Here is a 22,093-nt window from a genome sequence, read left to right on the forward strand (position 1 = left end):
GTGGCTGCCTCTCTTAGGCAGGCCATGGATTTTGTCACAAAAATCGAGGCAATCTGTCCACAAGTTTGACCAGCATTGACTGCCCTAATTTTGGGCAGTAGGTTGACTTCAGTGAACAACAGTTTGAATGTGTTTTTGGGATTGTCCAAGGGCTGTTTCTTTAGGATTTTTGAAGGCTAGTTGACTGGAAATTGACCAAGCATATTGGAGGTCAATTTCAACTCGTTTGACCAAGTTTGACTTTGCTGATCTACGGTTTGCTGCTGCTGATATAAAATTACACAATTCTAATTTTGTACTATTTCTCTCTGATGAACTATTGAAGATAAAAGAAGATTTGATCAAAGGGTTTCCCCGCATTGGGGTTTGTCCCTGGCTAGCCACCACATCTTGTGTCTTTTGTCTTGGCTTGTTTTATGTTGATCATTTAATGTTCTATCTGCACTTTATTTAATGTATATGTGATTGCTAATCTGTGGCTAATAAAAAGAAAAGAAGTAAACTGCTCTAAGCATAGAACATACCATAATTTAACATGGTATCAGAGGTGAGGTGAAGACAAAGCCCAAGCAAGAGCAAGAACAAGAGAAATCACTGAAGAGAAGGTTGGAAAGGCTATCCTGAAAACCAGTGTTGTGATAATCGCGATATTATCGTTTTAACGCAAGTTTTTCAGTAGAACGAAAATATCGCGAGTTTTATTTGAAATTATCGCTGGTATTTTTTTTTGCCCGATTTTTTTGAAATTATCGCGAGTTTTTCAAATTATCGTGATTTTTTCCAAAAAATCGCGATAAAATCGGAAATTATCACGGGTAGTCGGGGCAGCGAGGTTTTATAAGGGATGCTAAATGTTCGAAATGCAATTTTTTTTTGAAAGAAACAAATAATTTTTGAGTGGGGCAACTTAATGATCATGTCTAGGCCCTAGTACTGATATGCTATTCATGGTAATGTTAAATTCTTAAAGTAAAAGTGACATTCTCCTTAATCTTCATTTTCATCCTTTTACTTAAATTTTTAACATTACCATGAAATGACTCAGGATGTTTGAGAGTGGTTTCGCTCTCATTGGATTTCATATGGAGAAAGTAGAATTTTAGATTTCATTCAAAATCCAGCAGACTTATCAGTTTTTCAGGATTTCAAGATTGGGAGATTGTAATGTTTCCAGGTGACACCACTTGCCCGGGCTACCCCTGCCACCAATAGAGGACGTGGTCTACCTCCTATGTCTCTCGATCTAACTTTAGAAGATCAGGAAGTGTTGGACCATGTGAGAGGCAATATTGTTGCGCCTCCATTAAATGCATCCGCTGCTGCCAAAAGCAAGTGGTCCAAGGGAGAAGTCAAAGCAAGGAAGATCATCCGAGACTCTATCGACAAGCGCCTGGTGGCCTATGTTTCCGAGCTGACAACCTCCAAGGATATCTACGATAGACTGGTGATTTTATTTAAAGTTAATGATGCAAATCAAGTTCTGTTCCTTAGAAATAAACTGAAGGAAATTAAGAAGGGCAAAGATGAGAGTATGCAAGCATATTTCTTAAGGATCACTGAGATCAAGAATGACCTCCTATCTATTGGGGAAGTAGTTTCTGACAGGGAAATGACTATCACAACTCTTGGAGGAATGCCACCTAAATGGTATATATTCAGGACTACTCTTCTCAACAATAATGTCATCCCAAGATTTGAGGAATTGATGGCTAGATGTATTCAAGAAGAGACACGGATGGAAGAGCAAGAAATGCCTACACTTAAAGGCCATCCCTCTGCCTTTTCTTGTCATGCTAAGAGAAGAAACAATTCTGGGGCTAAATCCAAAGGAAAGGTTGGACCAAAGGGTGGAAGAAAAGGTCGATGTTACAATTGCAACAAAATGGGCCACTATGTGAGGGAGTGTCCTGATAAAAGGGACTCACACCATGACAATGACCAAAATCACTCTCAAGGCAATCAAAGGAATGGCAGGGCCAATGGCAGCTGTAAAAGAAATGCTGGAAATCATGGAAGAGGACAACCCTTCAAGAATGTAGGAAACTCCAGGTATGAATCTAATGTTGTCAACAATAAGCAAGATGAATATTGTCTACCAATGGTCCTCTCTACTACTGCTCCCCCGGACTCGCTGGGAAATTGGCTTATTGATAGTGGTGCCTCAAGGCACTTCACTGGCTACAAAGAAGCTCTCTCCAATCTGATAGAAAAGGAGATCAACTTGGAAATTGTTCTTGGGGACAACGCAAAATATCCTGTGAAAGGCGTAGGAAATGTCATTCTTCAATTGAATCAGTGTAATACAAATCATTTGCAAGAAGTCCTATATGTACCTGATCTCAAAAAGAACCCGATGTTTGTTTCGGCAATGGAGGACAAAGGCTACAAAGTAACCTTCATTGATGGCAAGGTACGTGTATGGAAAGAGAATTTTAAGGAAGCTTTCACTCTTGGGTTTCGAGTCGATTCATTATATCAGGTCGGAGGAAGTCTGTTGGGTGTCATGTCTTGTGACACATCACTTCACTTCGAACTATGGCATCGGACGTTTGCTCACCTTCATTATAAAGCTCTACCCAATGCAAGATAAATAGTGACAGGGATGCCCGATTTCCAAGTAGAGCAAGAAGGTGTATGTCCTGGATGTGCCGAAGGGAAGCTCAAAAGGGGACCATTCCCTTCAATCCAAAGCAAGACCTTTGATATATTGCAGTTGGTTCACTCAGACATATCTGGAATGATGCTTGTGAACTCTTTGGGAGGATATTTATATTACCTCACTTTTACAGATGATTATTCTCGCAAGACCTGGATATACTTCTTGAAAAATAAGGATGAAGTGTTCGCTTGGTTTCGTCACTTCGCCACTTCAAAGCCTTGATCTAGAATCAAACCAAAAAGAAGATCAAGATATTAAGGACTGATAATGGGACGGAGTATGAATCCAATGAGTTCCATGACTTTTGCAAAGAGGCTGGCATTAAGAGGGAGACTACAACACCATATACTCCTGAGCAGAATGGTGTGGCGGAAGGGAAGAAACGTACGGTTGTGGAAGCTGTCCTTGCTATGCTCCATGATCAAAGACTTCTGAAGTTTCTATGGGCCGAAGCTGCGAATACCACCGTATATGTGCAAAACCGATGCCCTCATCAAGAATTGGGTTCCAAGACTTCGAAAGAGATGTTCACTGGTAAGAAACCTAACGTATCTCATTTTAGAATTTTTGGAAGTCCGTTATATTTTCATGTGCCGAAGGAGAAGAATAAATTGGGTGCATCTGGAAAGAAAGGAATCTTCGTGGGCTATAGCGAAAACACTAAGGGCTATAGAATCTATGTGGCTGGTCAAAGGGAAATCGAGATTAGCCATGATGTCACCTTTGATGAAGATATGGCTCTTAGCAAAGTTGACAATCTTCCTACTCAAAGGGGATCTAAAGAAGCTGACACCAGGGAACCAAAGGAAAAGGAAGATGAGACGATGCCCGATGTGGAAGAACCTATGGATCCTATTGATCCCCCTTCGCAAGAGCCTTCCTCTTCTAGGACGATGCCTTCATGACTTAAGGGGACACTTGATGATGCTAAAGGGCATGTTGCACCTAGGGGAACCTTCCGGGAAAGTAAGAAGCCAACCAGGTATTAGGGATACTTGACCATCATGAGCACGATCATCCAAAATGAGCCTTCGTCATTTGCAAAAGCTGTCAAGCATCAAGTATGGAAGGATGCTATGACAGAAGAATATGAGTACATTACGAAAAACGATGTTTGGGATGTGGTCCGCAGACCCCAGGACAAAGCAGTTGTGACTTCGAAATGGCTTTACAAGATAAAGCATGCAGCTGATGGAAGTGCGGAAAAGTAGAAGGCTCGTTTTGTTGCTTGTGGCTTCTCTCAGAAGGAAGGTATAGACTATGACTAGATATTTGCACCTGCTGCTCGATATACCACCATCTGCTCAATCATAGCCCTTGCTGCTTCGCAAGGATGGAACCTACATCAGATGGATGTCAAGACCGCGTTCTTGCATGGTTCGATCAAAGAAGAGGTCTATGTGGAGAAACCCGAAGGATTTGAGATTCATGATCGAGAATCTCATGTGTGCAGGTTGAAGAAGGCCCTCTATGGGCTGAAGCAAGCACCTTGAGCGTGGTATGAGAGGATCGATAGCTACTTGATGAAGCTGGGATTCACTAGGAGTGAAGCCGACCCTAACCTTTACTTTAAGGTTGAAGATAACAATCCTCTCATACTGGTGCTGTACGTTGATGACCTCTTTCTAATAGGTGCAGACCCTCTCATTCACAAATGTAAGAGGGAGTTGGCTTCTGAATTTGAGATGAAGGACCTAGGACTAATGCACTATTTCCTAGGACTAGAAGTCTGGTAAAAGCTAGGGGAGATTTTCCTATCTCAAGGAAAATATGTGGTGAAGATATTGGAGAGATTCGGTATGGTGGACTGCAAGCCTGTGAGTACCCCGATGAAGCTTGACTTCAAGAAGTTAAGCAGTAGTGTTGCCGGACTCGTTTTACGAAATACTACCGAGTATCGTCAACTCATCGGAGCATTGATGTTCTTGGTGAACTCTTGTCCGGATATGTGTTTTGCAGTCAACACGTTGAGTCAACATATGGTTGAGCCTCACCACTCACATTGGACTGGTGCCAAGAATCTATTGAGATATCTGTGTGGCACAATCACTCATGGGTTGAGATACATTGCCAGAGATGTGAGACTACATGGATATACCGATGCTGATTGGACAAGCAATGTGGTGGAACGAAAGAGCACTTCTGGGTGCTGCTTCTCTTTGGGATTTGCCTCTATATCCTGGATGAGCAGGAAGCAGAAGTTGGTGGCTTTGAGCACCACCGAGGCAGAGTACATTGCTGCTAGTATGGCCTCTTGTGAGGCGGTCTAGTTGCGAAAGCTCTTCAGTGAGCTGTTTGGATTTGCATTGGATACCACCATGATCCTGTGTGACAACCAGAGCGTGTTCGTTTATCAGAGAATCCCATATTTCATGATCGCTCCAAGCATATCGATATCAGGTACCGGTATATTCGGGATATGGTGCAACGGGGAGCAATAAGGCTCCAAAATATCGGTACAGATGAACAGGTCGCCGACATTTTGACAAAGCCCATGGGAAAGGTCAAATTCTTGACTTTTCGAGAACGACTTGGTGTCGTTCAGAGACCCTCTTATGAGGGTCGAGTATGATGTATTGAGCTCTGGGAGCCCCTGGGGGCGTGGGGTACTTCTTGGAGCAGCATGCGATCACAGGGCGACTCACCATCTCCTGGTGGTGCACTATGTACAGGGTGAAAGGTTCAACCTTCCCCTGTGACACCCCGTGGCGACTGTAGGATAGGATGATTAGTTCTCCTGTGGGCCAGGATGATTAGTTCTCTGTGGTGACTGTGGAATAGGATGATTAGTTCTCTTGTGGGCCAGGATGATTAGTTCTCTATGGCGATTGTGGAACAAGATGATTAGTTCTCCCGTGGGCCAGGATGATTAGTTCTCCTGTGGAAACTGTTGGACAAGATGATTCGTTCTCTTGTGGATAGGATGATTAGTTCTCCTGTCGAGGCATCCTACCCATGCAGTTTGGGACACATGGGAAGTACCTCTCATCTGATTAATGAGTAGGAAATGGTGTTAGGGACCATTAGTAGTACAAACGATGGACGCATCATTGTATCTACCATACTCCCTATGCTAGGATGACCTCCGTTGATCTGGAATCAGTGAGAGTGGTATGACACACTCTGAGTCTAACTTCGGGTCAGTGGAGGATGGTATGATACATCCTCGATCATTTCTTCTTCTTCATAGTTCGAGTAGAGCAGAGTAGAGTAGAGCAAGGCCAAGCAGAACAGGGCAGTGCATTTGATGGCTGGGATAGTAGCGACGGTCAAACGGATTGCAGATGGAGTTCTCCCTAGTTGAGAGGGAGTGTTAAAATTGGCAACTAGGGCCAAACTCCATGTGGGTCACCTCATTTATGAAAACTGATATTTTTCCTAGATTCCTCTTATCGAGAGGTGTAGGATTCATCTAAAGATCATTCGATTCCGACAAGTATTTATGGAGATAAGAATTTATTTGTATTTACTTGACAAATTGTTAAGGTCGGCCAGTAGTTAAATGTGTGGCACACATGCCTAGTGAATCATATAAATACGAGAAAGGTTGATTCATTTTCTCATCATCTCATCTCACTCATTCTTCTCTCTCTCTCCTTAGCTTTGGGTTATAGAAGGAGCAACTTACACGTGGGAAGAAGGAGGATGCATTAGGGCAAGGAGGATGCAGAAGCTGCTGAAGGTCTCTTTGACCTATGTTGACCAAGCATTGACTCATCAAGGGTGCGGTTTTGGTGTGGCTGCCTCTCCTAGGCAGGCCACAGATTTTGGCACAAAAATCGAGGCAATCCGTCCATAGGTTTGACCAGCATTGACTGCCCTAGTTTTGGGCAGTAGGTTGACTTCAGTCAACAGTAGTTTGACTGTGTTTTTGGGGCTGTTCAAGGGCTGTTTCTTCAGGCTGTTCGAGGGCTAGTTGACCAGAAATTGACCAAGCATATTGGAGGTCAATTTCAACTCGTTTGACCAAGTTTGACTTTGCTGATCTAGGGTTTGCTACTGCTGATATAAAATTACAGAATTCTGATTTTGTACTATTTCTCTCTGCTGAACTATTGAAGATAAAAGAAGATTTGATCAAAGGGTTTCCTCGCATTGGGGTTTGTCCCTGGCTAGCCGCCACATCTTGTGTCTCTTGTGTTGGCTTGTTTTCTATTGATCATTTAATGTTCTATCTGCACTTTACTTAATGTATATGTGATTGCTAATTTGTGGCTAATAAGAAGAAAAGAAGTAAACTACTCTAAGCATAGAACATACCATAATTTAACACAAATTCCATACCAAGAAAACCAAAAGAGTCTTTCCATAAATTGGTTGATCATTGGTGCTGACTGTGCCTCCCCTAGCGATTGTGCATGCTCAACTACTAGGTCAACTGTACCATCTCGGCCGTACTCAACCGGCATACCTGGGAAATGATAGGTAGTCCCACTCGGAACCCAATGCCAGTCTGGGTTGTCGGTATCCCTAGTGCTTGGAAGCTCCTGCTGAGCTACACCCAGGTCCACCACCATCTCCATAGCCCACTCCACAGGGTACCAACTTAGAATCTCTCGCCATCCAACCCCAAGAGAGGGATCAAATGCACGAACTCCCGCACATAGAACAACCCGAAGATGCTGATGCTGCACCTTGGGCAACTTAGGTTGTCTCATCTTGCTAGCCTGGTCAACACATGAAATCTTACTAGGTCGCTTTGTCTCTCTCTGTTCAATGGTTAAAGGTAGCCTCACAGTGCTGCCAGCCCCATCTATGTATGCTCGAAGAGGGTTGCTCTTACGCCCCAACGTGCAGTCTAGTTGCACTAGTAGGGAATCCAACCACTCCCCAAAGTGAGTTAGTTTGGTCGTGGACTCAGCAAAAACTTCTCTCATGCCCTCTAGCTCCTCGTTCTGCTGCATAATAGCCTCTCGCACTAATGCGACCTTCCTTTTTAATGCTAGGAGGTTGACTTGAAACTGATGGAATCGTCATGGGTATCTATCACCTGAAAACTTAGTCACGACTCCAGGTACCTTAGCAATTGTTGGCATCTCGTCCATGGGTGGCACCCCCTCAATAGATGGCTCTATGTGTGTAGGCTCTCTCCACCAAGGTGTCAACTATGGCTATCAAAGAGGTCTCTAATAAAGGTGACTCCTGCACCACACTGGGTATATCGATGTGCTCCTCACCATCTTGTGGGCTCTCAGCATCATGCTCAACCTCCTCCTTAGGCTTCTGATATCTAAAGCCAGGTCTCCACCAACAAAAGCGCCCCCTGGTCTCACCCTCTAACCATCTTTTTCCTGCCTGCTCCTTTTCAGGAGATTTGGTGCTCTAATCTAGTCAACTTTCCCCACATGATGTGGATGGATGCACCCCCACGACTTGCTCACCTCTAATGTCTCTGTTGTAAGGGTGAGGATGGGTTTGGTCTATCACCCTCCTCAACTGGGCCAACCTCTCATCGTCCCAATGAATTCTACCCCAGAATTTCTTCATAGTGGATTTCACTGCACACTCATACCCAAAGCTTCCATGATCTTCTGGCTAATTTCCCACAACTAGGCCAAGATCATGCTCTAATACCATTGTAATGTTCCAAACTAGGAAAAATAGTGCTATGCAAAGCAGACAATAAAAACAACACCATAAAATTGAAACATTCAGTGCACACCCATAAAAGTCTAGGGATAGCCAATGACTGAGCCATTTTATTATAATCAGGCAGAAAGGTACAATAATGTGGAAGTGGTGCACCTGGGCTTGCCACAATGGCAAGCTAGAAAAAACCCAAAATGAACAATGGAACACCCTCCTCAAATCTGCTGGTAATCCGACCCAAGAGTTGCGTTGTCACCGCCTAGAATGGTTCTGTTGCTTGAAATGATCTGCTGTTAGAGCCTTCCCTGTTGCTCAGAAAATTATGGGAATTTAATCCCAGCCTTTACGCAAGAAACCTACAATAACCCATGAAGGAATTCGCCAAATGTTGACCTTAGAATTTTGGCCCAAATTCCCCTTAGCTCCTCTAGTTGCTGGTTGAGTTGGGATCCTTGTTTGACCCCTTAGATCTGCCTAGAAATTTCTATAAAATTAGGAGTGTGATCCTTGCCCAAAACCTAGAAAAACCCCGAAAGGGCTTCCCTTGGTTCCAACCTTCAAAAATTGACCCTTCAAAGCGTGCCCCTCCTCCAATTTCGAATTTTGTTGCTATGACTGATCCTGTCAATGTTTGCTCTCTCAACTCTAGCAATCCTCCTCAAATGGCCCTCCAAATGATCTCCCAACCTTCTATCTCCAAACTCCCCCAGATGGTGCTGCCCCAAAGAGTCTCATTCTAATGACTGCGCAATCATGGAGCAAATGACTCAGTCTTGCGTGTGATGAAATGAGAGTTGTGTGTAGGATGACTCTCTTGTCTGTAGCTACCCTCTATACTCTTGAAAATGATGAAGGATGCTCTTGTCTTTCCAACTTCTCGGAGTGCCTCACACTATGACTGCGCAATCCCTGCGCTGTTGTTACTCCCCTTGCTGCTGGTACTCGACTTACAACTGCTGTAACTCGTCTCCCTGCTGCTGCTACGAACTGAGATGAAGAAGAACTCCCTCCTAGGGCTGGCACTCGAAGTCCACCGAAGCAAGGGTTGAGATCTCTGCTCGGAGACACTCGTGTGCTAAACAACACAGTAACCTGACTAAGCAGCTCAAGCAACTAAGATTGAGTTCAATATGTCAAAAGATAAGATATCCAAATGAGGAGAGTTGCCTTCCTTATATAGATTTTGTGGAGCACTTTTCCCTCCATTTTCCCTCCATCATGGGTCCCTCACCTAACCATCGATTTCCCCTCCATGCAAATCGAACTAGGGAATGTGTATTCCCCTAGTATGGGTGGCCCCCACATATACTTAACCATATCGAAATAACTTCTCCTAGGCCTAGCCTCCTAATAAAATCGAATGGCCCCCCGTCACCTCCAAAATTGGCCCCAAAAATGTAGAAATTAATACTGCTCCAAAATAATTTAGGAAGGGACATGACAATAGATCAACCTTTTTATTATTTTAAATATTGGAGATACAAATAGTGTAAAGTAGCAAAGAAACCTCAAAAAATTGTCATCTCCTTCGTCTTATGACAACATGGAAATGATATCATCTAAGGATTGTAGGGTTATGTACAAGAGCCTCTGTTGCCTTAAGGCTGAGCTAAGAAAGGGCTAGAGCTTGTGAAGAAAAGAGTCTAGTTTGAAAATGATGTTAAGATATGGGGAGTGAGCATGAAACATGACTTGGATGATTTCAGGAATAGTCCATTTGCATTGGATTATATTTCATGGTGGGCTTCTACAGTACAATCATCTTTGTCTTTTGTTAGTTCTATGGCCATTTTATAGGATGGTTTTCCAAACAGTCCTCAGAAGGGTGTCTGTTACTTAAGTGATGGTTTGTTACATCTTCTTGGATTCTAAAAGCTTTGCATTGTACCAACAACTAGATTGTGAGAATATATTTTCGCTTCCAACTTGTATATATATTTTGTTGCTTCCAACTTCTTGTTTGTTGCAAATTTGGGAAAAATTTCCGCTGTCTTGGGCACCTGTACCCACTTTCAGAATATTCTTTGTTATTGTGCTCACATAGTTGTTGGGTCATTCTTTTTAATCTTGTTGGACATCTTAAATTTATGTTAAGATGAAATGACTTGTTGATAAACACTTATTTAATAAATTCGTTTTCAATGATTGCAATTTTTCCAGGTTCAACTGCCCTTCTGAAGAATCGACTGCGTTGCCTCGAGCTAAAAGAGTTTCAAGCATATTTCCTAAAGGACTGTTGCCAAAGAGGAGGAAGTTTTGCCACTCGAGTAGTCAAGAGGTGAGATTTTATCCCTTGTGCTTTTGGTAGGCATCGTTTAGGACTAAGAAATTTAGTGTTATTTTTTAATGAGATTGGTTACTACTTTTAAGAGTAGTAGGGATGTTCAGAGATGAACTGAGTTGAATTTATTTACATTAATTCTAAGAGTAGTGTGGATGCACATCGATGAACTGATTTGACTATTCAGTGAGTTCCTATAATGGTATACTTGTTTTAGGAGAACATGTAACAGAAACTCCGCACCTGTTATCGGTGTAGCCATTATATTGGTGCTCTTGCTTTCTTGCTCAATGCATTGTTTTCTTATCCTTTATTGGCATGCTGTATGCTGCTAGACATTATGTGACTAAGAGGATTAAGAACAGAGAAGATACACATAGAAATCAATAATGAATGTAACTGCAGATAATCCTTTTATGTTAGAAGTTGGTTCAAATTTGATTCATCAGTAGTTGATTCAAATTTTCTTCTCAATTATTTGCTGCAGCTTTTGACGTAAATGTTGAGGCCCTGATGGTATTCTCTTTAACTAGGCACATATAGGAACTCCTGAATGACTTGCAAATGTGACTTGCTTGAATATATAGAGAGAAGCACCTTTGGTGTTCACAGACATTGGAAAAAAGATCAGAACCAAATGGAGAATGTTGTTTTTCTTATTGTTAATGGACCTCTTTTTTGTTTTTTGTGCTTCTATTCACATCTTTATGCGCAGGACTAGAGGGCTTAGACATAAGTCTTGCACATGTTTGTGAATGTCAATAAAAATTTCCATATTTATATGCATTTATTTCATTTATTCCAAATGAACCAATATTGAATTTTCCACGAAAGCATATTGAGGGTTCTATGGACACTGCACTTTCTATTCCCATTGACCTATACCTTGGTCAATTGTACACGTAAAATTATCTTATCACAGGCTTTTGAGTTACACAAATTGAAATTTTGTTCATGCTTCCAGCGTTATTGTGATTTATGTCTCACTGTTGTATTCTAGTTGTCGCAGTTTGGCCATAGTAAGGAACAATTCAGTGCCCAAAGTTTGCACAGCAAGACAGAAGTGGATGACAAAGAAAAGAATGAAGATTCCATTGGTGAGGCTTTGGTTACTTGTGAATTTATTTCTTGGAAGCGCAACTAAGTTGTCAGTTGGAATATTTAACAGTTTCTTTGTTAGATCATTTTAAGTGCTAGTGACATATTTTGTGGCTTCTAATGAGGCCTTTTTGTGGAATTAGCTTTGGTCAAGGACAGAAGTTCATCTGGTAGTCTTTCGTCTGAGAGTGCACCTGATAAAGGGGAAGAGAAACCATGTATCAGGGATTCTTCTTCAGTTTTAGTGTTCACTGAAGAGGAACTCAAAGAGAGAATATCCATTGAGATTGAACGTGCATTGAATCAGAAAGAGCTTGAAAACCGTGAACAACTAATGGCCGTCTATACAGAAGCATTAGCCAGTGTGCTGAAGGACCATGAAGCAAAAGTTAAGGTACACTTTTAGATGCCATTATTACTATATCTGTCACTGTTTAGACTTGCCAGTGACTTTTGATGCCTAGCTGGTTTTGTTATATTTTCTGTGACAATGGTTTCTTGTCTGTATTCATAGTCAAAGCAGTGTACTAATTATATTTATCGTTTGTTCAAGTCTATTTTGTACATGATTTAATAATCATGGATCATATCTGTTAGTATTTTTCACGACGAAAATCCTTCTTGTAATTTTTATGCATCACATGATGTTTATGATTTCAGATTTTGTTCTTATTTTTCAATCCTGTGCTTGCTTTGTGGACCAGATGATGGAAGATCATGCTCAAGAGCTTGAACTAAAGCTGAAGAAGGAGAAGGAACATTGTTTGGAATTATCAAGTGAAGTAGAAACCTTGAAGGAGCGCTGTGCTTGTTTGGAACATGAAAATATGAAAATACGGCTGAGGCATGAGTCCGAGAATTTAAGAAGTGATGCTGAATTGGAATGTGATAAGTGTAATGTATCTTTAGTGATGCATGCGGTTGATTCTCAGAATGACATAAACAATGAAGATTTGGCTAGAGATGACAATAACAACACCTTTCTGGTAAGAAAGAAGGAACTATCTACAACAAACTTATTTTCCTTTTCCTATTTCTTTGAAGGTTATGTGGTGTAGAATGTGGGTTTTTTTTTTTTTTTTTTAAATTTCTGCAGGATGCTGCATATCCTTATTTTTCTTTCCTTCATTTGTCTTAGGTGATGGAACATGAAAAAGAAATTATTGCAGACAGTTCTCTGGCATGCAATTCCCATACTGTTTTTCCAGTTGATGAAAAATTAAGCATACAAAATTTAGAGGAGCATTTGAGTTCTGGAGTTGCAGTTGTGCATGTTGATGGCATGGAAACTGTTCCAGGTAATTTTCTAGAAATGGAAATTGAGGCTTTTTCATGTAAACACAATGTTTGCATTTCATGCTGGGTTTAATGATCTTCTGATTCAAAAGCACATTTTTCTTTATGGCATATGGTTTCCTTTCTTGATATGTAGAGTAAGGTACCGTCATTGCATATCTTGCGGTGATATAACTCCTAAAGTATAAAACAGGTACTGTATCAAATTGTGAAGAAATAAAAGCATCAGTTATTTTGGAAGGTAGCAAAAATCAGAATATTCATGCAAGTGATGGAGATGAGCGGATAGGTGAAAATGATGTCAGCTCATTGTTGGTGAGCTTCTATATTTTATGATGAGATATTTATGGTCAATTCTTCTTCTATGTCTTGCTTTCGCAATAAGATTTTGCTTTGGTAGCTCAGAAGCATACAATATAATTGTCACTGCTTCATAGATTAGGGAACTGAATGCGGAAAATCTGAATGAATTTCAGGCATCAAGGGAAGGATGCTCTTCGGTTGTAAAAGAGAAGCAGAGCTGTATAAGGGATGAAGCCGAAGGAATTGTCCAAGAGAATTTGTATAATTTATCACAAGCTTATGATGAGAAACACAATGACAGCAGTATGCAAGGGATTACTGCTTTGGAAAGTTCAACTGGTTGCTTCGTTGAAACTGGTGAAAATGTTGAATCTCCAAACAGAAACAAGGTTCAGGCATGTGAATGTGAAGTATGTTTTATAGGTAAGGATGTAGTTCTCTCTTATTTTCAGGCAGTTATGATGTACAGAAAGTAGTGATCTTTTATGTTATGGGGATAGTTGTTCAATTATCTCAAGAATGTGTAGTTACATGTACAATATAACACGGAATATTTTGGCAGATGCTCAATCAAAATGCAAGGGCGTGGATGGATCTAATATGAATATATTACAATGTTATGCTTCTTCAAGTGGCAATGCAAGCAATAAAGATATCTTTATCACTGAATGCAATGACGACCCAATATTGGTGAGCTATAATATTTTTTCTTTTGGCACTATATCTAGTTTTGAAGATGTATTGGCCCAGACCTTCTGTAATGCTTTTTGCTTGCTTTTCTTAATTGGTGCCAAAAGCACATGCATATTTGTTTATGTTCTGATTATAAAATGAGAAAATAATAAAAGTAGTTTTAGGCTGCAAGGGAAGTTAATCATCCTGGGGAGAAGGAGCAGTTTGCTGTAAAGGTTCAGGAAAAGCAATTTACCGAGTGCAATAAGGATTCTTCCATTCAAACAGATGCCCTAATAAATGAAGAAAATTCTTCAGACATGTTGACATTGGGAGATTCCAGTGTTGGTTGCTTTGTAAATGCTGAATGTGGCACTTCAGAGACAGAAAAGTGCATTCCACCATGTGAAGATCAAGCTTGTTTCTCAGGTTTGGGCTCATAGCCTTTTTTTTTTCCTATAGCAGTTACATATTATAGCACATAACTGTAACACAAATTATTCTTACTGCATTTAGCATGAGACTTGATCTTGTGAGTATATTGTATATAAAACATTTTGCATGCGTAGTCTTTAAAGTTTATAGTACCACTGCCTCAAAGTCCAAACAAATGGTCTCCCCATTGTCTCTTACATCTCTCTATCACTCTGTTCCCTATATTAAGACAACATTTTTCAGTGTATTGCAGTTAGTATCACCAAATGTACTTCCTTATTTGATCATTCTGTGATTTTCCATGGGAAATTTGATGGGTGTAGTCCATGCTTCCTTTCCTTTGAGTGCATAACACAATTGCATGAATGCTCAGTATTGCCACCGTTGACAGGGTTTAGATTTTTGCAAACGTATTCTAAGATTGGAGCCCAAAAATGCTGATAGAAACATGAGATTTGTCTGATCTAAAGGTAGATTACTAGCAGTACATTCCTGCTGGAGATGTAAAGTAGTTCCCAAGGACAGTGTGGTTTATTTGTACAGTTGCATTGGTAGGTTTGATTTATGTGTTTTATGATCAATTGTCTTTGTAATTGATAGGAATGTCTTGGGTGGGTAATATCATCTGTTTTACCTATTTTGTTTTTTAAGTAAGGGCAATGTCATGTGATACAATAGCACTTTATTTGTTTTTGAAAAACAAAATTGTACTTGTTGCCGCAAAATAGCAGGCCTTGGAGAGGGAAACCCTACAAGGTATAAAGTAGACAATGAGACAACAACGGGGTAAAGGCCCAATGTCACCTCAGCCAAAACCCCCTGCTCCTTACAGATTTTCATTGATGGGAGGAGTCTCAGTGATAGAGGAATCACTTAAAATAGATATGTTAATGATGATGTACACAATGACCCTACTAGAGTTCATTCAAGAGAGAGATTCAGTAATGGTTCAAGGCTTCGAATAAGCAAATTGCTCTCAAAGAAAAGCCCTAAAAAACAAGGTTCAGGCCTGGGGCTTCAAGGTTTTCAATGATAATAAGTGTTCTCAAGGTCAAGATTAGAGGGAAAGGGTTTCTTACAATGAAAATCGGCTACTCCAAGGATCATGAAACCCTCAAACAAGTCTTTAAGTTTAGAGAATAAAGACTAGGGTTTCCCTCTTAGGGAAAACATCTAGGGAAAGAGAATTTATGGACGAAATTTGAGTGGATGCCTGTTGGCTTATTTGGGCCTGACCCAGGTTCAGAAGAATTTTTTAGCCAAACAAATCCCGCAGCTACCGGCGCTTTCGGCAACGGCCCGCGAAGCGCGGACTGAGGTCTCACCTGAGGTAGAAGGGGAGGGTGCTGGAACCAGGTTTCCACACCCTGGGGATGTCTTGGATGTGGGTTGGGGCTCGCGCGCTGTTCTGCAGCCTCGCGCTGCGCCAGATCCGCGCAGATTAGAATATCCTAATCGCCCTTATTACAAATTGAGTCAGTTGGTTTGGTCTAGTCAAAGCGGTCTTTAAGCAAACATTTATTACTTTTGGTTACTTTCCGCATCAAGATTAACCCAGCTCACCTGTATTCAATCGTAGCAAATGCAGAAATCACAATAGTTCATTTATCATAAAACAATGAAGTCGCAATTAGCACCGTATTAAGAAGAAACTTATCTTTATTTTCAATTTTCACCAATACATCCAGATCTACCCTGCGCACTCAGCTGCAGGGGTCTGCGCACACAACTACGGACTTACCAGGCCTCTGCGCACACAGCTGTAGAGCCTCTACCTTCTACCCTACTCCCTTGACTTAGACTTACAGATGCTTTCAAGCTATTGCCTTTCAGAACCCATTACATTCCATTTTTTCAAAGAACTCCCTTTCCCTCATAGAACCACGCTCTATTTATACTCTCCCTTGGCCCGCGATCCCTCCGTGGGCCGACTCTATTACTATTTCTTTACATTATTTTTGGGCAGACTACCCTTTGACTCAACCTACTATAGTTCACGCTCCGCGCTTTCTGCGGAGTCTTTTACCCTAATATTACCCAAAATTCTGGGCTTCACACCCCATACCCGTTCCGTGGGGCTTGCGCTACCCAACAGTTTCTACCCAATAATGCCCACCAAATTGAGAGATTTTGTGGCAAACCAAGTCAAATTGATGTTTAGGCTCACAAATTTTGAAAAACCCTTCTCCCTAGAAATTCAAACTAAGCCGTAGTTTCTTCTCTATGTTTGAAAGGAGCAAATTTTTAGTGAGAGAAAATGGATTAAAATTTAGGTTGATCACCAAAGACGTGGACTAGTGCCTTGCCCCTTGGGTATATGGAGTCATGGATGTCAAATATAAGCCAATATTGCTTTTAGGGAGGCTGAAATTTGATGCCCTAGCTCAAATTTCAAGCATTTACCTACTCAAGGAATAATCGAGTCAATTGGTGTTGAAAAGTGTAACTAGGTTCCGTCTTCATAATGACATGTAATTATGATTTTATGTAAATGAGATGTAAAGAATAAAAATAGAATTATTGTATTGCTTGGTTCACGGTTTCATGAGCAAGAAATTTTACTTTTGAGTGGAGACTCCCATTGAGAGTCTTTAGGAATTATTGGTCATCTAGTCATAAAATGTTAGAGTCATTGTCATGTAATGAAGTCATGTTACACTTTGTAAAAGGTCAAACTTGTCTATGTAAAGTATCTTCCAAGACCTTGTCACTTATCCTCTTCAAGTCGGCCTACAACGATGGAAGAACTTGCTAGAAGAAGTCGGCCTAATCTCTAGTGATCATGTCGGCCTAAAGGACATGAGGAAGTGTGTATATATAGCCACACTCGGCTTCACTTGGAGGCAAGCGACTCAACATACATTCGGTGAAGAGAAGTGCGAAGAAAGAGGCTACAAAGAGAAACGCGAAGAAGGGAGAAAGAGGATTCTTCTGGGCATAGCAAAGGAGGACTCTTCTGGGGTAGTGAAGGAAGTTTCTTATGGGTTAGCGAAGGAGAGTTTGCTTTTGGGGTTAGCAAAGGAAGTATTCTTTCGGGATACTTGTTATGGGTGATCGAGATAGAGATCTAGAGACCAAGATTCTCTAGAGGAAGCCAGTAATATCATAGAGATCGATTTCCTCTATAGGAAGTCAAGGAGAAGCCAGTGTGAAGGATAGAGACCGAGTTTCTCTAGAAGGAGCTGAGGAGAGCAGTTCGAGATCAAGAAGAAAGTCGAGAAAGGGAAGAGGCAGAACATAAGATTTGTGACAAGGTTCTTGGGAGGATACTAGAGTTAAGGATATTTGTCATGATCTTGGTACTCATCAATTGAAGATCTAGAAGAAGAATTTTGATAAGGTTTTCCTCTCAAGAGGTGAGAGGTTTTGGCTCTGGCTGACAAGCCTACATACTGTGTCACTTGTCTTTTATTGTGCATATTGGTAATTGTCTTGATGAAGGACATGTTGATTTTTTGGGTAGCATCGGATGTATTCTAGCTCCGAAATTTAGTGGAGCGGCTAGAACACATGGGATCTCCAAGACCTAGAAATCGTTTGGAGAAATTCCACCCGAAGTGCATGTTATTCAAATAATTAACTATTTTTAATGGTGCCTAAGTTAAAGCTTAGGAAATTAAAATAATTAAAGTGAATTAATGCAAATATGGGTGAGAAGCTTCTAAGTGATGAGGATCAAGTCTAATTTAATCTTGGCCATTGATTAGAGATTAGATCACGACTGTTGATTTCTCAACAGGAAAAGTATAAATCAAAATTTTGGGGCATGGTTTGCTAAGAATTTCAGATTAAGCTTCTAGTGCAAAGGGGGGCAGTTTGACAGTGGGACTTTCGTCCAAGGCCCAAAATACATAACAGAGAGACAGTGCAGCACCAGAGAGAGACACCGCAGCTTCAGGAGGGTGACGTAGAGGCTAGAGAGCTGACGCAGTCTCTTAGAGGCAGTGATGGGTTTTCTGTGAGGCAGATCAGGCATCAGTTTGGCAGATCGATTTTTGAGCCGGGAAGGCTCCCTGGGAGGGCGGCGCAGCTCCTAGAGGAGGTGACGCAGCTCCAACGCAGAGCTGGGAGTAGCCATCACTGCACAACACTGGGGACAACGCAATCACTTGTGGGGTTTGTTCATCCAGTTGCTGGATTTGCCAAAATTTCTGTCCCCGGATATAGGTACTTATGCTGGGTTTATTCTCTGTTGGGTGAGCCGGATTTGGCACCCTAGTTGTATTAAAAAATCTTCTTAATAATAAAACCCCCATATTTGCTTCACCATTTTTCCCACGCTGGGTTTTTCTGGGGACGTTTAGTCCAAAAATAAGTGTGTCCTTTGTGTGGCTGTCTCATTTATTTTTTTCAGTACTTGATCTGTATATTGGTGTAGGTTGCAGTGTATTTGCATTAATATTTTCTAAATATTTTTGAAAATAACTTGTTAAAATGAAGAACACAAGTAGGTAATGCAAATCAGTTTACTGCAGTGGGATTTATGATTTGTTAGATTCATAAATTTTCATACACAATAATATCATAACGAAGAAAAGACTATAAGTTAAGAAGTAAAAGTATATCACAAGCAATTATTAAGTAGAGAATTCTTTTAACTATTCATGCCCTAGATTTCTCAACATGGAATCAGAGCTAAGGTGCTAAAGTCAAGAAGGGGCATTCAAGCAAGTAGACACATGAGAATCAAGCTTCAAAGAAGGATCTATGCAAGTCAAAGAACACCAAGCAAGAGATCAAGATCTACCAAAACCCTAGATTGAAGAAATATACTCTAGCAAGAGTCTTGAAATTATCTTCAAGAAGGAAGCAGGAAGAAAGACCGAAACCTAAGAAGCACTTTTGAGATCATCACTCATACATCATCAAAGGAGTAGAAGCTCTTCAAACTAAGGAAGGCTAGATCGAAAGGCAATCTTCTCTTTATTGACGCAAGGATCTCATTTGGAAGAAAATCATCCTAAAGAAGGCAACGTTCCCTCATTGAAGTAAGAACCTTCTTAAAAGGATCCTTTGAAGCAACAAGTTCATCTTCATGTTGAAGATTCTACCTTCACAAGTAAGTACCTTTTAATTATAATCTAATCTAGGAAAACTGACATCATGTTTCAAGGAGAACCATAAGCTGGTTGGGATATCAAACTTCCTTGAATGTAAAATAAGGATGGACATAGTCCTTGAAGTAAATGAAGTCATTGATCATGTCCATGGAAAAGTCTCCAAGCCATCCGAAGAACAAGCATTATCTGAATACATGGAAAGGGATCTAAAGGCTCAAAATATTCTTAAGGAATCCATCAAAGATCCTCTCATTTCCAATGTAGCTGAATTGGAGACATCTAAAGAAATATATGATAAAAAGGTAGAACTTTTCTCTGAAATCACAATATAAAAGACCATATCACTTAGATCTAATCTATATAAATTGAAGGTGTCAAAGGATGAAGGGATATCATCATGCCTTTCAAAAGCATCTCAAATAAAAGGTCAATTGCAGGATCTAGGAGAGATGGTATCTGATAAAGAAATGATCTCCGTTATTCTAAATGCATTGACTGATGAACAAGGTAACCTCATATCTACTAAGGAAGAGGAAGTTATCCCATTCATCAAATTATGGTCTCTCTGCAAGGAAAAAGAAGAAAGATTGAAGAAAGAAAGTAACAAAAGATCAGATAGAAGGGATCAATTAGTGACAAGAAGAAAAGGGAAATTTGGAAATTTTGGTCCTCCAAAGAAAAAGAAGAACATGGCTAAGATAAGATGCTATGGATGTCAGGAACTTGGGCACTATAGAAGAGATTGTCCTAAACCTAAGTTGCACGAAACGGGGAAACGGAAACAAGTTTCCGAAACGGGAAGCGATACGAAATGCGACCTCCCCAAATTTTGGAAATGGGGAAACACGAATATATATATATATATATATATATATATATATATATATATATATATATATATAGATATATATTAAAAATATTTAAAAATTATTATATATATGTGCAATCATAAAGCATTAATGATACATTATAATTTATTACATTTAAACATGAAGATTAAATTTACATCACATTTACTCATGAGTCATGAATGATCACATAATGAAAATAAAAATATAGGAAAATCCAAAAGCAACCTTTATTATATATCCAAGGGCAAAATCTCAAAATCAACCTTTATTTATATTAGTATACGAAGATGCAAGTACAATAAAGACTATAAGGCTGCAAGAACTATAGAGACAAAAGACTAATCCTCATCATAACAATCCTCATCAAAAATAGAAGCAACACAATGCTCAACATTGGATGGTGGTGTTGAAGAAGATAATGCACCAATTCCACTTCTAGACTCGGCCTCAATATTCAAGGCAGCAAGAGAGAGCTCCAAATCAGGATTTTGTGCATCCACATCCCATTCTTTAGAAGGATCACTGTTGTATTCTGGACCCCTACGAGATGCAAGGCGAAGGTTGGAGTGCACATAAACAAGATCCTCTGCTTTCTGTGAGCCCAACCTATTGTGCTTCACAGAATGAATAAAAACATAAGTGCTCCAATTCCTTTCTGCTGATGAAGAGCTTGCCACTTGTGAAAGAATACGAATGGCAAGGTTTTGCAAATGTACACCATTTGCTCCATGACAAATCCACCACCTAACTGGATTCATGGTGCTTCTTTCCTCCAAAGCTGATATATCTGCATAATCATCTATTCCTGCAACAAAACTGGCAAATTCCTCCTTTACCTCCCTATGTAGATGAGAAGGAAACATTCTCATAAGGGCTTTTTTCACCCCATTAGCCACCTCTCTATCCTTATGGCGTGCCTTCCTCTTCCCATTGCTTTGAGCAATAAGCTCCTCCTCATAAAAAATGGGGTTCAAAGCATGTGCTAAAGTGTGCAATGGAGTATTGAAATTGTTCCACCTATCAACAATGATTTTCTTGATCAAACCAGCAAAATGATCATCAACAAACAAAAGTTGTGGAGACTCTTGCGAAATGATTTCCATAGTTTTCTCAACCATGGAATCCATGCCATCATATACCTCTCCCAAGAAAGGTTGGTCAGTGTCAGCACTCCGGAGAAGCTCAAATGCAGGTGTTGTGAACTTTAGCAAGAAATCTACCTTGCTCCACCAATCCTCATCAAGGCACAATCTATGCACCATAGATCCCCGCTCTGAATCTGCTTGTCTCCACTCAATCCAAAGTTGACTCACCACCATAGAAACTAATGCATGCTTAACCTCAACAAGGCGGCGCAACATCAAGAAGTTTGAGGCATATCTTGTCTCAACAACTTTTAACAACTTCAATTTGGAGTACTCTCGAAATATGGGCTGAGACTGGTGGTGGTTGGTGATGAATTTGATAATCTCCATTGCTTCCCCTGTGAGTTCCTTTATCTAGGAAACTTTGTTGTCGATCTCCTCTAAGATCAGATTCAGATTATGGATAATGCATGGTGTCCAAAATATGTGGTCATACCTCCCCTCAATAATTAAACCTGCAGCTTTGCAAACTGGTGCATTATCCGTGATAACTTGCACTACCTTGTTAGGCATTATTTGTTCAATAGCTTTTATAATAACATCAGTAATGAACTGCACATCTTTCACCTCTCCTGAGCAGTCTTCTGCCTTGATAAACATTGCTCGTTTGGGGGAAGTCGCAATGATATTTATCAATGGTCTGCGCCTTATATTTGTCCAACCATCTGAGACTATGGTAACCCCAGAGCTACTCCAGGAAGAAC

General features: G+C 40.5%; 1 protein-coding gene across 3 annotated transcripts in view; it reads left to right on the forward strand.

The window, feature by feature from the left end:
• Window positions 1–22,093, forward strand: part of LOC149217728 (uncharacterized) — a 376,727-nt gene that overhangs the window by 215,324 nt on the left and 139,310 nt on the right. For 2 of the 3 annotated variants that reach the window (XM_089393070.1, XM_089393072.1), the window contains exons 10-18: window positions 10,409–10,526; window positions 11,530–11,626; window positions 11,771–12,021; window positions 12,332–12,613; window positions 12,766–12,925; window positions 13,117–13,238; window positions 13,400–13,649; window positions 13,789–13,916; window positions 14,084–14,327. In XM_089393070.1, coding sequence (XP_089249196.1) covers window positions 10,409–10,526; window positions 11,530–11,626; window positions 11,771–12,021; window positions 12,332–12,613; window positions 12,766–12,925; window positions 13,117–13,238; window positions 13,400–13,649; window positions 13,789–13,916; window positions 14,084–14,327 — 1,652 coding nt within the window. The remainder of the gene's footprint in view (window positions 1–10,408; window positions 10,527–11,529; window positions 11,627–11,770; window positions 12,022–12,331; window positions 12,614–12,765; window positions 12,926–13,116; window positions 13,239–13,399; window positions 13,650–13,788; window positions 13,917–14,083; window positions 14,328–22,093) is intronic. The other variant, XM_089393071.1, reaches the window with a different exon arrangement.

The sequence above is a fragment of the Pinus tabuliformis genome, chromosome 1_1 (assembly GCF_031772625.1).
Source record: "Pinus tabuliformis cultivar Carrire ecotype Pingquan chromosome 1_1, CPIR1, whole genome shotgun sequence".
In the NCBI taxonomy this organism is placed as follows: domain Eukaryota; kingdom Viridiplantae; phylum Streptophyta; class Pinopsida; order Pinales; family Pinaceae; genus Pinus; species Pinus tabuliformis.